The sequence below is a fragment of the Cavia porcellus genome, unplaced genomic scaffold (assembly GCF_034190915.1).
Source record: "Cavia porcellus strain 051 isolate PalLab524CR breed Dunkin Hartley unplaced genomic scaffold, mCavPor4.1 scaffold_33, whole genome shotgun sequence".
In the NCBI taxonomy this organism is placed as follows: domain Eukaryota; kingdom Metazoa; phylum Chordata; class Mammalia; order Rodentia; family Caviidae; genus Cavia; species Cavia porcellus.
This window is the reverse complement of record NW_026947516.1, coordinates 16,904,816-16,921,108: the sequence shown is the minus strand read 5'-3', so window position 1 is coordinate 16,921,108 and position 16,293 is coordinate 16,904,816. Positions and strand designations below refer to the sequence as shown.

The 16,293-nt window shown below is 36.6% G+C and overlaps 1 protein-coding gene across 1 annotated transcript in view; it reads left to right on the top strand.

The window, feature by feature from the left end:
• Vegfd (vascular endothelial growth factor D) overlaps positions 1-16,293 on the top strand; it is a 33,082-nt gene that overhangs the window by 13,994 nt on the left and 2,795 nt on the right. Inside the window, exons 2-5 of the mRNA XM_063242981.1 lie at positions 3,116-3,326; positions 9,455-9,645; positions 12,507-12,655; positions 13,962-14,062. Coding sequence (XP_063099051.1) covers positions 3,116-3,326; positions 9,455-9,645; positions 12,507-12,655; positions 13,962-14,062 — 652 coding nt within the window. The remainder of the gene's footprint in view (positions 1-3,115; positions 3,327-9,454; positions 9,646-12,506; positions 12,656-13,961; positions 14,063-16,293) is intronic.

The following is a 16,293-nucleotide window of genomic DNA, read 5'->3' as shown; positions in this document are numbered from 1 at the left end:
GAAAGTGATATAAGGCATTCAGTGATTTTAATTCAACCCAGAGAATTAATACTTTCACCTGAGTTTGCATTGTTGGAGAGTTTCAAAATATTTCTGAGACTGAATAGAAATTTGAAAGCTATGATCCTCATTACTCTGTCCATATTGATTGTGTTGGATGAAATTTTGCCTCAGTAAATAAAAGTCATTTCCATGTATTACAATTTAATTACCTTTAAAAAAGTTACTTGGTTTGTTGCATCATTTTCATGTAAAAGCAGTATTGTCACAAAATTTTATTTTGAAGATTAAATTGGATACGAAGTAACTATCAGCTAAACAGAAGACGAAATGAATAATTGGGAAAAACCAAACTTGAAAAATGAGTTTCAAAGGAGAATCACTGCATTTCAGAGTTGATAGGACCATTAGCCATTGTGCAGTTTTACCCTACAAACTCTTAGATGAAGAAGCTATGTGCAAACCTCAAAAATTCAGTGCTAATTCCACAAATTCACCCATGCTCTTGAGGCTTTTCTTTCCCCTTACTCCCAGAAAATCACCTTGATTCAGACTTAGCAGAGAAGTAGAGCCCACAGCTCTAAGCTCGTTGAGCTACTACCAAGGTGGCCCTGCTATCTACAAACCCACTTCCCTATGGCTTACCTGTTTCAGAGGGCGTCTCCTTGTTTATTCAGCCTTATACAGTGAACTCTGGAATTCATGTCATATCCAGCCCTCTTGATCCCTGCTTTATGTCATCTGCATGCTTTCAGTTTCTTCTGAGCTCTTTTCTTCAGGTTATAAACAGGTTCAAGGTTCCCCCACATTGATTTAGAAAGCACACACACACACACACACACACACACACACACACACACACACCTCGGATCTCCAAGCAAGATGATCTTGTAGATTGGTGTTTTGAGAGGTTTTTTTAGTCCATAGAATATAAAATGGATTAAATGAGAGTAAACTTTTGTGGATGATGAACATTGGTGGGAATGGTCCTCACACCACGGAGGTGAAGTTGGAGGACTGGTGGAAGTGAGTTTAGGAGGCAGAGGATGTCAAAACTTCAGCTGCAATAGGCAATAGGCTCCATGAGTGCATTGTATCAGATCCATGAAAGAGGAAGGCAGAGATGTGTTCACTGTTAAATGGATCTGCTTCTCCTATGAAACTGCTTAACCAGGGTAGAGAGGAGAAAATAGGTACATACTTCCTTGCAGTTTGAATTTGAACTAAACTGATCCTCATAAATCCTCAAGAGCTAACATGTGGTTTCAGCTTTAAATAGCCATCCAGGTGTCTGTTGCAACTTCTCAAGTCTGCCATTGTAGCGTGAAAATGGTTAGAACGTAAGTAAGTGGACATGACTTTGTCCTGATAAAACTTTACTTATGTAACAGCAAACTACAGGGTGACTTATGCCAGGTCATCAATTGACCCTTGATCTAAAGAATAACCATTTTTATGTTTTCATGTGTATGTTTCTAGGTCTTCATAGCTACATATCATATATATGTACATGAAGATATTTATGTAGATATGAAACCTGCATGTCACACACACACACACACACACACACACACACACACACACACACGACTTGGACCACTCTTGCTTTTCTGAGCACCCACCTTTGGACAACTTTGAGTATCCATTATCACGTCTAAAAAAAAAAAAAAAAAAACCTTCTGCTCCCAAAATAACTAATGAAGGGTGCAGATTTTATCTATCATTTCCAAGGAGGCGATGTTGGGGTGTGTACATCACGTTACTCAATGTAAACCCTCCGAAAGGTCCTATTTGTTCATCTCTGGTTTCCTTCCTGTTCCTCCCCATGTAGTAGGCAGTGGACATTTACTTTGCCCTTCCACATTCTTCTTTCAGCACAATTCTGTAGCCACATTCCTCTTTCATCTCTTACCTCAGCTCAGCTCTAAAAAAGTGTTCAGCTTGCATATCCCAACCACCCACCAAAATGAAACCCCAATAGCTCTCGGCTTAGCAGGAGAAAATCCCTCACCCTGCCCATCTTATTCTTTTTCCAGGACATTCCAGGGAGGGCCATAACTCATTCTGTTCCAACATCTCTACATCATTGGTTTTATTGACCATGTAGTATTTCACTGTGTGTGGATATCATTTCACATAATTAAGAGCCCAATTTTGAAAAAGAAGTTATATACTGAAAATCTTCCGTTGATTATTCTCCTACAAGCTCATCCAATTTAGTTGCTTGTAGCAGCCAATATAGTCCATGAAACTGAGAAAGTAAATTTTCAACATAAACTCTAGAAAAATTTCATGTTTTTGAAATATAGAACATAGGTTAAAAGGAAAAAAAAAGAATGCAGACGATTCTGGTTATCAGGGTCCTGAATTTTTCTCTCTTGCATGGTCATGGAGAGTGTCCACAGGACTTTGTGGATCAGTTTCTCAGATGAATAATAGAGATGGAAACAATCATCACTGACCACTGTCACAAAAGTAGTATATAAAAATTTATATTAATTTCTTGTGGCTGGTGTAACAAATTACATCAAAGTTTGTGATTTAAAATAACCACAGTTGAGATAAGAGACTTGGAGCGAATCCTTCCATGCTTCTTCTAGCAGCAGCAGCTCTAGGCAATCTCTGGCTTCTCTGGCTGTATCACTTCAATTTCTGCATTTATCTTCTTGTAGTTTGCTGCTTTTTGTCAGTGTCTCCTCTTCCGTCTCTTACAAACACTCTGATCATTAGACTTCCGGTCATTGGATTTAGTGTATAATCTCATCTCAAGATCCAGCTCCATTACATCTGCACAGATCCTTTTGCCAAATAAGGTAACGTTCACATGTTCTAGGGCTTAGACAATGGACAGAACATTTTGAAAGCCACCATTCAGTCTACTACAATATTCCTTGTTAGTGTTGTGAGAACCCAGAAAAAAAGTACATCCTCTGATCCAATCATACATTAAGCAGAATGTGACTCAAACATACTAGATATAATTTTCCCTAAGAATTGGTGTAATTTGAGTAATTTTTCTAATTTCTGTGCAGAGCTATTTACATTTTTAAATCTTAGAAATGAACGCTATCGAGTCAAATTAGGTAACTTGCTTTTCAATGGGTTTTCTTTTGAGCAATTGTCTCGATCCATGATAGAGTGGTCTGAACAGCAGATTAGGGCTGCTTCGAGTTTGGAGGAACTGCTGCGAATCACACACTCTGAGGACTGGAAGCTGTGGAGATGCCGGCTGAAGCTGAAAAGTTTTACCAATATGGACTCTCGCTCAGCATCCCATCGCTCCACCAGGTTTGCTGCATCTTACTATGACATTGAAACACTGAAAGGTACGTGTGGGGGTCTAGATGCAAATTCTTTCTCTTTATCAGATCACGACAACTTCTTCCAAAATACTGAGTAAGTTAGACACATGTCAAAGAGAGATAGAGGGCCTTTGATTTTATAGTTTGGTTTAACAGAGAATCCCAATTTTAAAAGAATCTTTTACTCCACAGAGAATATAGTCAATATGATTTTAAGATCTAAAACTAACACACAAAAAGCATTTTGAAATATATGAATAAATTTAACTCAGAGACGTGAGGACAAAACAAATTCAGAAAGACTGTTCTTAATAGAAAAAAGTCTGTGTTTACTTAAAAAATAAAACAACTTGGGAATTCATCAGCAAAAGCATTCTACTGTCACATATATATCAATAAATGATCAATAGAAATTATTTCTGCAAAATTCTGTGATTTTTAGTAAAAGTAAAAAGTATAAATTGGAAGCTGGGTCATGATAATGAACACTGGTTTATGAGGATAATATTGAAGGCAGAAAATTCTTAAAACAAAATAAAAACTTGGCACTAGGAAATAGCAATGCTGCTGACCCTCTGTATCTGTAGGTCTTGCACCTGTGGATTTGACCAATTGCAGGGTGGAAAATATTTGAAAAAAAGAATTGCATCTGTATAGAACATACATGGATTTCTTTTCTTTTCATTACTCCCTAAAAAGACAGTGTAACAATTAGCACAGTACAGCACTAACTATATTAGTTATTATAAATCAGTTATGTGCAAATACCACCCCATTTTTTAAATTAATTTTTATTTAAAAAAGGAAAAAGAAGTTAGAAAGGAAAAGCAAAAGACAAACAACAACAAACCCAAAACAATAACAATATAGGCTTTCAAAACAGAATGGAAGAAATTTAGCAATGGTTCTTATATTGCATATTGTTCTTTTTTTCAAAGAAAGAAAGAAAAAGAAAATTTAAAGAGACAGAATAGGAAAACAAAAAAAGGCAGAGAAATTCAGAATTCAAAAAACTTATCATGAAATCGCTAACTGATATATTACACATTGTCATCTTAAAAACAGTTGCCAAAGTCACAAAATCAAAGCACGAAAAGTGGCTAGACACTCAAGCATTGACAGTACAAATCCTGTTCAGTGATCCAACAGATATTCAGTAGTATTGTCATCTATCTTACACACTATACATACTGTTATATCCTTTAGAGCACTTCCCTTCCCTTTCATTTTTATAATATCTATTATACTTTTTGGATGCCATTACTTTGTCAGTTTTTATTATTTTTTTACACTAGGGAGACAATGTGATATTTATTAATGTGAGTCTTCTTTATTTCACTAATGAGGATATTCTCAAGTTGTCTCCATTTACCTATAAAGGCCTCAAGATCATCCTTTTAATAGTTGAATAATATTCCGTTGTATAAAAATACCACATTTTTTTTCATCTACTCTGTGGTTGATGGGCATTTTGGTTGCTTCCAAGATTTGGCTATCACAAATTATGCTGCTGTGAACATGGGTACACATATATCACTGTGACATGATGTTTTCAGTTTTTTCTGGGAATATACGCAGGAGGGGAATAGCTGGATTGAATGGAACTTCCAGTCCTGTTTTTTTGAGGAATGTCCATACTGATTTCCACAGTGGTTGCCCCAGTGTGCACTCCCACCAACAGTGGAGAAGTGTTCATTTTTCCCCACATTGTAGCCAACATTTGTTATCAGTTATTTTCTTGATGGCAGCCATTCTTTCCGGGGTGAGATGAAATCTCAATGCTGTTTTAATTTGAATTTCTTGAATAACCACTAATGGTGAACATTTCTTCATATATTTATTTGCCATTTGTATATCTTCATCTGAGAACTGTATGTTCATCTCTGATACCCATTTTTGGAGAGGGTCTTCGAATTTGGGGGGTTTGACGTTTTCTAATTCTTTATACATTCTGTATTAAGTCCTTTGTCTGAAGGATTGTTGGCTAAAATTCTTTCCCATTCTGTGGGTTTTCTTTTCACTTTGTTGGTGATTTCTTTTGAAGTGCAAACACGTTTTAGTCATACGAGATCCCAGTTGTTGATACTTTGAAGTATTTCCCATGCAGTTTGCATTTATTTTATGAATTCTCTCCCTACCCCTATGTCTCCAAGATTTCTGCCTACCTTGTCTTCCAGTAGATTTAGTGTTTCTGTTTTAATATTTAGATTCTTGATCCATTTTTTGGGGGGGTACCAGGGATTGAACTCATGACCTTGCGCTTGCCAGGTAGGCGCTTAAGCCACTGAGCTAAATCCCCAGTCCCCTTGATCCATTTTGACTTTAGTTTAGTGCATGGTGGTAGGTATGGGTCTATTTACAGTCTCTGGCATATGGAAAGCCAAATTTTCCACATTTTTTAATTCTCCATTTATTAAAGAGGCTTTTTTTCCCCCAGTGAACCTGTTTAGCCTCTTTGTCAAATATAAGGTGGCTGAGTACCATCCATTTTAAATAAGGTACTTGGGCACCTAAGGACTTTGGTATCTATGGAGAATCTTGAAACCAGTTTCCTGAGATTCTTAGAGGATGACTGTAATTTGAAATAGAGGGAGTGATTGTTTCCTCATAGGTATAGAGTTTCTTTATAATAATAATTTTAAAAAGTCATTTTATGTATAAGAGTTATGAAATGTAAAATGTCTTCCAGAGAAAGTCATGTGGCCTCTGATGATTAGGCATTCTAAATTTTTGATGACATGTCAGAACAACAGAAAAAGCTACTGTGGCTTGGTTGGTCTAGCATCCTAGACTTGAATAACATGACCATCTAGCAAATGAATGCATACTTATTGTGTAATTTAAACTGACCACTACATCAGAAATTTCCTGTTCTTTCTATCCAGAGTTGTCTTTTTCCCCATTTGTAAAAAAAATGATGACATTGCATGGGCCTCTGTTGGTTGTGGAGAAAGCTGAGGATTTGGGGGTGGGTAACCCTTCAGCAGCATGATGAGCAGAAGCATGAGGAAGGTTCTTTGTGTTCATGTGCAGGGCTGTGTTTCTAAGTGAATTGAGATGATAGGAACCATGGTAAGGGCTTGAGGCTCTAGTTGTTTCTTCAAGTTTGTGACTTGACACAAACTTTATAAAAGTAAAAGTATAAACCCCTCATCTGGAGATAAAGGGCCTTAACCAGATAATCTATCTAAAGGCCTGAGGTGAGCCTGGATATACTTTGGGAGCACAAGTATTACCATAAAATCAAGACTGAATGATTTTTACAAGTCAGTGATGTTGATGTTGATGTTTTCTAAGGAGGAAACCATAAAAAATTAAGGGACTTTTCAGACTCCAAAATTTCTCTTCTAATTACATGAAGGATTCTCTGTAGTGATTTACTAAAAGAGAAGCAGTAAATATAAAATAAGTGTGTAACACTAACTTCAATATGTTACCAACTCACCGTCATGATTTCGAGTAATTCCCTGGACAGCAACAGAAAATAGCAAAATTATGAAGTATTCAGTCAGAGACATTACTCATAATTACATGCAACTTTGATTAAAATCTTACCTCTCCAGCTTCCAAAAAATTAATTTTTAAAAGAGAATAAGCAAATGGAAGCAACATTTAAGTAAAAATTGAAACAAAGAATATTTTCATAAGCTCATTACTACTTTTCAAAATGTCATGACTAGTAGTGAATTAAATAATGCTCTTATTAATACTTAATGTAGGGGCTGAGGATTTAGCTCAGCGGCATAAGCACCTGCCTTGCCAGTGTGTGGTCGTGAGTTTGATCCCCAATACCTATAAAAAAGAAAAAGACAAAAAAATACTTGATGGAGTAATTTATCTCTCCTGTTTACAGTGTTTTGGGTTCTTTATATAAATATTCACTATCAGATATATTTTTTAATTTTATTTAAAGAAAAAAACAAAACAGTATAAGGGTACAAGTAATTCAGAATTTCAAAAAAAAATAAACAGTAAGAAATCACTAGCTAATAGATTACATATTGTCATCTTAGAAATAGTTGTTCAAGTCACAGGATTAAAGCATACAAAGTGGACATTCAAACAGTGAGACTGAAAACAGTTGTGTTCAATGATCCAACAAAAACTTAGTAATATGGTCATCTATCTTACACACCTAAACACACTTGCGGTTGTATCCTTTACAGCACTTTCTTTTCCTCTCTTTTTTACAATAACATTTACACATTTGGGGTCTTATTACTCCCATAGTTCTTATTACTGTTTTTTGGAAAAGAATAACACCAAATATGACAAAACAAAGCAGTCAGTCAAAACAAAGGATGGACTTAGTACATGATATAAAAACAGAATACAAGGTAATCAACAATGGTTACCATAATGCACTATCAGAAATTTTAAAAAGATATCTCAGGATAGGTTTCTAATATTTTTTTAAAATTGTTAAATTATGTAGTATATGCAGTGTTCCTCAACCAAACATATTATGTTTTGTATTTGCAGTAATCAGAGGAGCAACATAACAGGAAAATTGAGGTTAAAATTCTAAAAGGCAAAAGAACATGTAAAAAATATTTTAAGGGACTACAGACTAGAGTCAGTACTTGAGCAATAATATATCTGTATGTTTCAAGCAGAGACTTTTGTGGTAATATTTACATATATAAAAACAGAGTAATCTGGAGGGATTAATTCAGATTTTTCAGGATAGGGTAAAAATGGAGAAGTGTTTGTCTATTACTGTATAAAGTTACTCCCCAATTTCACTGCCCAAAACAAACACATTTAACATGCACAGTTTCTGTGGCCCCAAAATATACCGAGATTGGTCTTTCTGGAGACATCGGCTTAGGCAACAGAAATCTCAAGGGTTGGCTGGAGCAAAGTGTGCTTCCGGTTTACTCAGCAGTTGCTTGCAGGACTCATTTCCTCACAGGTTCTTGGACGGAGGGTCCCAGTTCTTCACTGGCTGTTATGGCCAGAGGCCTCCCTTTGTTTCTTGCCATGTGGACCTTTCCAACATGGCAGCTTGCTTCATGAAAGCCTGCATGCAGGGATGGGTGGAGGTGGGGGACTACGTAATCATGGGTGTGGCATCCCATCAGTTCTGGTGTATTCTCTTTGTAGAAAGTAAGGTACTAGGTTCTGTCTACACAGAAAGAAAGGAGATCATGCAGGGCATGACCATCAAAAAAGTGAGGGACCCCTAGGAGGTCAGTTTTGAAGCTGCCACCGCAAGAGATTTTCACCAATCGCCTAACGTATTAGAAAGTCTAAAGTTCCATTCGTGGAAAGCTGAAAATTTAAGTGTCCTCCTTATTATAAAATTGAATCTTCCTCCCAAACAACAAAAGAACCACAGAAAGGCTACATAGCTTTGAATAACAGTGTCAAAATCTAACTTATAAAAATAAACTCGGAGAGAAAATCAAATACTGTTTTTCAAGGAAGTATGTTATTTCTTTTTATTCTCAGAGGCTTGTCTCTCTCAAATTAGCTATGCCCAGAAGTTTGCTCCTTAACATTAAGGTGAATAGGCTTATTTCATCATTTTGTATAAACATCAGTGTTGGGTACTTGCAAACGAGAAAACTGATTTGAAGAAAGATTGTTTCCACTTAAATGACCATTCAGGTGCTTGCCAGGTTTAAGTTCTACTACAGTTACTTAAACAGAAACATATTTCTTGATGGTGCTAAAATTTAGTCACACCTGGCTTCAAGTATGCAAAACACTACCCAGCTGTATCCTGTGAATCACTTGCAAAATAACATTTAAGTGGTATTTCTTTACATCCTTGCCCTCAGCTTCTTATTAGTCAGCTTCTCCAGATGGATCTAATATGATTATGTATAGGACATGATGTTCTTTCCCAAAGGGAAATAAAACACCCTATGAAAGTATGGTATAAATGGGGAAAGAATACAAATTTTCGTTTTAATTTCTCACAATCTTTCGTTAAAAAGTTAACCAACAGGGTTTGAGGTGTAGCTCAGTGGTAGAGTGATTGACTAGAATGTATAGGATCCTGGGATTCAGCCCCAGTGCCTGTAAAAAAGCTTCTCAAAATAACTGCAATAAAAACATAAAAGTGTGTCTATGTTCAGCACTGCCACATGCTGACATGTCAGAGCTATTCCATCTCCTGGCCCCCATGGATTTCCTTTCTGCAGTTATAGACGAGGAGTGGCAAAGAACCCAGTGCATCCCCAGAGAGACATGTGTGGAAGTGGCCAGCGAGGTGGGGAGGACTACCAACACATTCTTCAAGCCCCCCTGTGTGACCGTGTTTCGTTGTGGTGGCTGCTGCAATGAAGAGGGCCTCATCTGTGCGAACACAAGCACCTCGTATGTTTCCAAACAGGTATGAGGACGCCAACAAGTGGTCCCTCTCTAATGCCCTGGTAATGGTGACATTGACAGCTCCACAGATCTTATTACCAAGCACTGTGCTCAATGTTTTATATGCATCATCTCTATCACAAGATAACAGGGCATCCTATCCTCCTTTATAGGGGAGGTAACAGGTTCAGAGAGCTAACTTATTTGTCCAACGTTACCCAACTGGTAAATGGCAGAGATCAGATTCAAGGCCAAATCTATGGGCCTGCAGGGCCCTGAACTCATTAATTTGTCTCTCTGATTATATAATGGCAAGAATCAGAAAGCATGTGGAGTTACTAGAACAGAATGTTAAAAGGAATGAAGGGGTCAGCAAATAGCTCGGTGGCATAAGCACCTTCCTGGCCAGCGCAAGGTTCTGAGTTCGATTCCCAGTACAAAAAAGGGGAAAAAAAAGAAATGAAGGGCTTTTATAACTTATAGGTTCTATGTTGCCAAAAGGTAGTGGCTGAGAAGAGTTTAATGAAGGATATGCACAGAGCTGAGGAGAAAAGAAAGGAATGGTGAAGCTCTGTGACTAGCAAAAACGGGGAAGCTGTTCCCACTCTTAAACTGACAAGGCCTGAGAAGGGATCAGCTACAGGAGCTCAGAGGGAAAGACATACAGAGGGCTGCGAGGCTGGCTACTACCAGCCCTTAGCCTACAGGCAGTGGGGCAGGTGATAGGAGAGGCAAGAGGCCAGGAAGAGCAGTCCACCGAGGCTCGTTACCTGGAGCACAGAGCCTGGGAGGGAAGATGACTTCTCTGGAGGAGCAAAGGAGCAAATCTCCTTTGCCCAGTGGATCAATTTTCCTTTGTATGGCTACCATATTTCAGTAAATGTTGCATATTGAAGCCATACTAACAAACTTAGGAAAACATTACTAAAGAGCTGCAAAGCACTGAGTATTCTGGAAGGCTAAGGCAAGAATCATAAGTTCTCAAGTTTGAGCCCAGCCAACTCAACAACCGAGTGGAGCCGTTCTCAAAACAAAGAACAAAACCAAAACATGCAGGTTGTAGTTCATCATGAAGGTTCTTGGTTTAATCACCAGCACTGCTCCAAAAAACAAAAACAAGACCGAAAGCAGCTCTAAGTCAAACTGCATTCCTTTTGGTTTTATAAAGCAAATCTCCTACATACCGATATATTCATTTAATTTGTCATATTTACCTATATTATCCAGTCTCCTCATGCTATGAATTAGTTTAATAATATTGCACATATGCTAAATGTATCCGTGTTAGATAATTTTCTTGATAGTAATATGTTTTGTTAGTAAGTTATCTTTAATTTTGTTCTCCCTACCATCTAAAATATCCTTTAAACTGCGGGGCTTTTTCCTAAATCCTTTTAGAAAACCTTAAACTTGTTAAAACTCTGACCTCTGTTATTTGACAATTAGAAAAAAATGACATAAGTATGGCTAAGCATCAAGTGTTAGTAAAACAAAACTTGCATAATGAAGGAAGGTTTAGTTCATGATCATGTTATTCCCCAGAGAATAGCTGGAGAGTTGTGCAAGAAGACAAAGTTTATGCAAAGTAAACACTCTAAAAACACCCTTGCTTAGTGTCATGGAAGTTCCGTGCCATGTTGAGAGGTCAAAATAAACACAGCCTTAATGGATTGCTTCCACTTAGTAGATAGTTGAGTACTTTGCTTTGACTGCTGTACTTAACAAATGATTAGGCTTAAAGAATGTACTTAAGTGTAAGTGTGCCGCAGTTTTTCTTTCTAAACAGACACATGTGAAAATTTTAATAGTGCTTTTAAAAATCTTCCTCTCCCCCCAGAGTGAGCTATGTGGTGTACTACCTCTTAGGAGCAAAGTGATAAACAAATATTCTAGAAAGGACCACATGGAATGATGATGAAAGAGTGCATTACCATCAAGTTCATCCACATATTATCAAACCACTCTAGAAAGTCACATAATCTCTATGCATCTGTTTCTTCATCTGGATGAGGATAATAAGAAAATTACTCCATACAAGTGCATACAACAGGGCCTGACTTACAGAAACACAGCAAGAATGATGTACATGTTAGCTATACTTTTGGAGGCACAGTGATCTTATATCGACTATTAACATACAATGTTTTATAACAAGTATCTTAAAACTCAAGGGCTTCAAACAATGAGTTATTCTCCTCTTGTATCTGAGGGTCCATTGGTTTAGGGTGGGTCCATCTGGGCTTGACTTGGTGCTACGTTGTAAATCCAGGTCTGCTCCCGTGTGTCTCAGCCTTTGGACAAGCAAGCCTTCTAGCTCACTTTCTTCCCATGCCTACAACACAAACACGAGAAACCAAATCCCAAAAGCATGCTCAGTTCCAGCTTGTACCTGTGTCATGTCTGCTATCATCCCATTTCCCCAAACAAGTGACATGATCAAGTCAACAGGCAGAAAAATGTGTTTATTCAATAGAGATGGAGTGAGAAGGAACTGGTAAATAGTTCAAATAATAATACAGTCCACCAAGATCCCAAAGAGTTTTCATAGTTTTAATCTCATTTAACCATTACAATTTATACTCAAAATTAAAGTGAGAGCATGGCCCCAAACTATCCTCTTACAGAGGTACCAATGACACAAAGTTAAGGAGTTTGAAAATAAATAGACCTTTCATAAAGCTGCACGGGATACTGATCTCTTAGGTGCCAGCCTAGCCTTCTACTGGCCCTCGTCATGAATAGTTTCACTCTTAATGAACAGTTTTTCTAATGTCACTGTCATAGATGACAAGGGCAAACATTCACACTGTGAAAGTTTTTAAAAATAATACATAATATAAAATAACCTGTGTGCTCACTGTGGTTCCCTTTTCCCTCCTATAGCTCTTTGAGATATCAGTGCCTTTGACATCAGTACCGGAGTTAGTGCCTGTTAAAGTTGCCAACCATACAGGTTGTAAGTGCTTGCCGACAGCCCCCCGCCACTCATACTCAATCATTAGAAGATCTATCCAAATCCCTGAGGAAGATCTGTAAGCATTTTTTGTACTCCATTATGATTGTTCATGCCTTTGCTGAAGTTGTGCGTGGCAAATACTTTATTAATTATGGTCACCTTTTTGTCTTTAAGTGTTTTATCTTTAAGTTTCAAACCCAGATCTACTGATAATAACTGTTTAGCAAACGTATTTTTATTACTTGTTAGTGTATATTGTGAAAACACTCAAAAGCTCAGTGATGATGAACTTCATATACATAGTTCAACTGCTTCAGCCTCCAATTTGACATATGCCCTTCATTCCACAACAAACAGTAATTAAGGCTCATTTCAGGCCATGTGTATGTTTATGTCCTGAAAGGAGAAGAAAGATTTTTTTCAAAAAGGATTTTTAGAAAATTCTGTCACTAGGAAGTGGCAAAACTATCAGTATACGAGCTTTGCAACTTTCTAACCTTACTCCCTGAAGATTACCAAATAGAAAATTCTTATTTTAAATCGAAATCAATTCAAATTAACTTGACTTTAAAATTTTACTGAGATTAATTTTGTGATTCTTTATAAGACAGATTATGGCATGATGTGTTCTGAAACCAAAGCTAAAGATCATGAAAAGGAAGAAAGAAATGAATGTAGAGAGAAAGAAGTGAATATATAGAAAGAAAGGGCAAATTACAAACATTGAATAATGCACTAAAGGTACTGTGTGAGTGTTGAGTGGAAGAGCCAGCTTGTGATCATGTTAGTAACACTAAACCTAAAAGATAGACACCTCCTCAACAGAAAAGTAAGCTTATAGAAAGCAAGCTTGTAGTCCTGCTGCCCAAGCCATGTTCTTACCTCTATTTTAAAGAAAATAATCTTAGAAGCTCTCTTAAAACAATATTAAATTTTGGCAAATAAACTGATGACAGCTGTGATTTGCATACTTTTATCACCCATCATTTAAAGAGATTAATAACTTTCTCAAATTACAGTTCAGTTTCTGAATGTTTCCCAATAGCATGCTTAAAATTACAGAATTATTATCTAATAAGATGCAGTTCAGATGTATAATGAAGCTCCTTAAAATCTTAAATATTCAAGCATAATTATAATTTTTGGTGAGAACATATGAATATATTGCTTGTAATTTTGAAATTCATAGTCCATTTTTATTAGTTATAGCCACTATGGCATACAATACAGCAAATCTCACTTATTCTCCCTGTATAACTGCAATTTTAAAAGCAATATAAAGTTTTTAAAAAATCTTAGCTATTCTATGAGATATTTAATGCTCCAAAATTATAGTTACTCTTTAAAACTTTTAAATTTCATTCATTGTTTTCTTTTCCCAGCTGTCCTCATTCCAAGAAACGTTGTCCTATTGACATGCTATGGGATAACAACAAATGTAAATGTGTTTTACAGGAGGAGAATCCACTGGCTGTAACAGAAGGTAATGACAGTTGTAGTGAAATAATTACAGCAATTATAAAAATAACAGCATTGCACTGAAATTACTAAGTACTTACTGTGATCAAGGAATGTGTAATCTTTTATATGTACTAACTTATTTATCTTCACAACAACCCTATTGTTATCCAAATTTTACAATCACAAAATTGACACTCCAAGATGTTTAGTAATTTCCTCAAGGTCACACAGCTAAGTGATGGAAGCAGTCAGATTCTAGAGCTGTCTGTGCTGTGATCATATAGTATGTCCACCAATGCATCATTGTGTAAAGCTTATTGTGATTAGAGTCTCCTCAAAGCATCGAATTCAAAAGAAGATGCTAGACATTAATGAAAACTGCTTCAGGACCACACACTAGCAATCACAGTTTACTAATTTGTTTGTATAAAAGTCTAACAGGAATATAAAATAATTTTGGAATTGATTTATTTCAACTACATCATGTAAAAACGTTTCAATTTTGAAAAAAGAAATTGGGAACACAGGAAAATTTTCCAAAATTAGAGTAAAATAAAAGCAAAACATGGGTACTGTGCTGTAAAGTTGGGAAGACAGTGAGATAGGCTATCATCCCAGTTGCATTATCATCCATAACACTATAGTGTTTGGTGCTGAATATGAATGCTTCTAAAATTTATTTCCTGAGCAATTTGACATGGTCCCACTGGTAAAAAATATGATAAAGGGCCGGGATTTAGCTCAGCAGTATAAGTGCCTGCCTTGCAAGCACACGTTTGATCCCCAGTACCAAAAAACAAAAACAAAAAAAAAAATGGTAAAGAGCAATGCTATTTGAATCTTGTTTATAGACTGTGTTCTTCAAGCAAGAATAGTAAGAATAAAGCACTAAAAATCCATTTTAAAAACTGTAAGTAGCAACCTACTTTCTATTTTTCTCTCAGCTTCCGTTTAAATGTTTTCTGGAAATTTCAACACAGCATGGGCATTTAAACTACATAAAGTTCATGCTTTTATTTTACTCTAATTTCAGATAGGGGATGTTCCTTGTATCCTTCCCTACCAAATATGCACCCTCTGCTAGAATATACATTTGTTATGGAGAAATTCTTCACCACCAAGGCAGCAGCATTCTTGAGTGCACCCATTCTTGTTGTTATGTTGAGCTTAAATGTTTCTAGCTCCAGAGCAGACTGTCCAAAGGAATAGAGTGACAGTCACACATGTAACTTATGTTTTATACTGCTCACATTTAAAAAGTAGAAATAGGTAAAATTAATTTTGACAGATTTTTACTTAACCCAATAGGTCTGAAATAGTATTAAGTTATAATCCATATAAGTTTTATTGAGATAGCCTACATTTCTTGTGCTCAGCATTTGAAATAGAGTGCACACTTATCCTTCTAGTGCATCTCAATTCTCCATTTTATGTCCAGTAGCCACATATGACCAGAGCTACCTCGTTGGACAACCCAGCTCTGGAGCATCAACTTATTTGTTCGGTTGTAGCAATGATGGAAGTGGGAGGCACTGAAAAACTGAAGCATAATTACTTGTAATTTTCATCTCCCATAACTCCCTGATATGGCCAACTTCACATTCATTTCCCTAATGGTCTCACCAAACTGATAATGACATATACTGATCTATTGTTCACTATACATCTTTCCACATATGCAGCTGTTAAGCCAGTTGCCTTTTCTACAATGACCTCTCTTCACCAAATGAGTGCACATTGGGTTAATGAATCCAAGTTCAATTAAATTACATATTGTCAGATTCAGGTCTTTGGTTCTAAATTGTTAAAAATCAAAAGAAAAGATAAAGGAAGGGGAATCTCACTTCTGTAAAGTATTTGATATGTCTCTTTCATTCTCAAGAGAGCCAAATTTCAACAGTTTATTTTTTAAAATTCCAGTAGTTTGCTGTTAAGGTTGATATCCGGAACAAGGATAGAACACACTAGTAACCCATCATCAACCTCTCTATGGATGCAAATCAATATATGATATTCAGTGAATCACTCTCAAAGAGTAGCTGTTCTACCCAGGTTGCCTGCCTCTGGTTTCTATTCCTTTTAACTTGCCCATAAAGATGTAAAGACTGTCTTTGTCACATAATTTGCTGAAGTTTACCAGATACTTTGATAGCTGTTTCTCTAAACCAGTAATGGCACACCTTTTAGAGCTTTCAATCATAACTAACAGCGGGCTTTGCCCATAGTTTCATCACCACCCCTAAGTCTCACTGT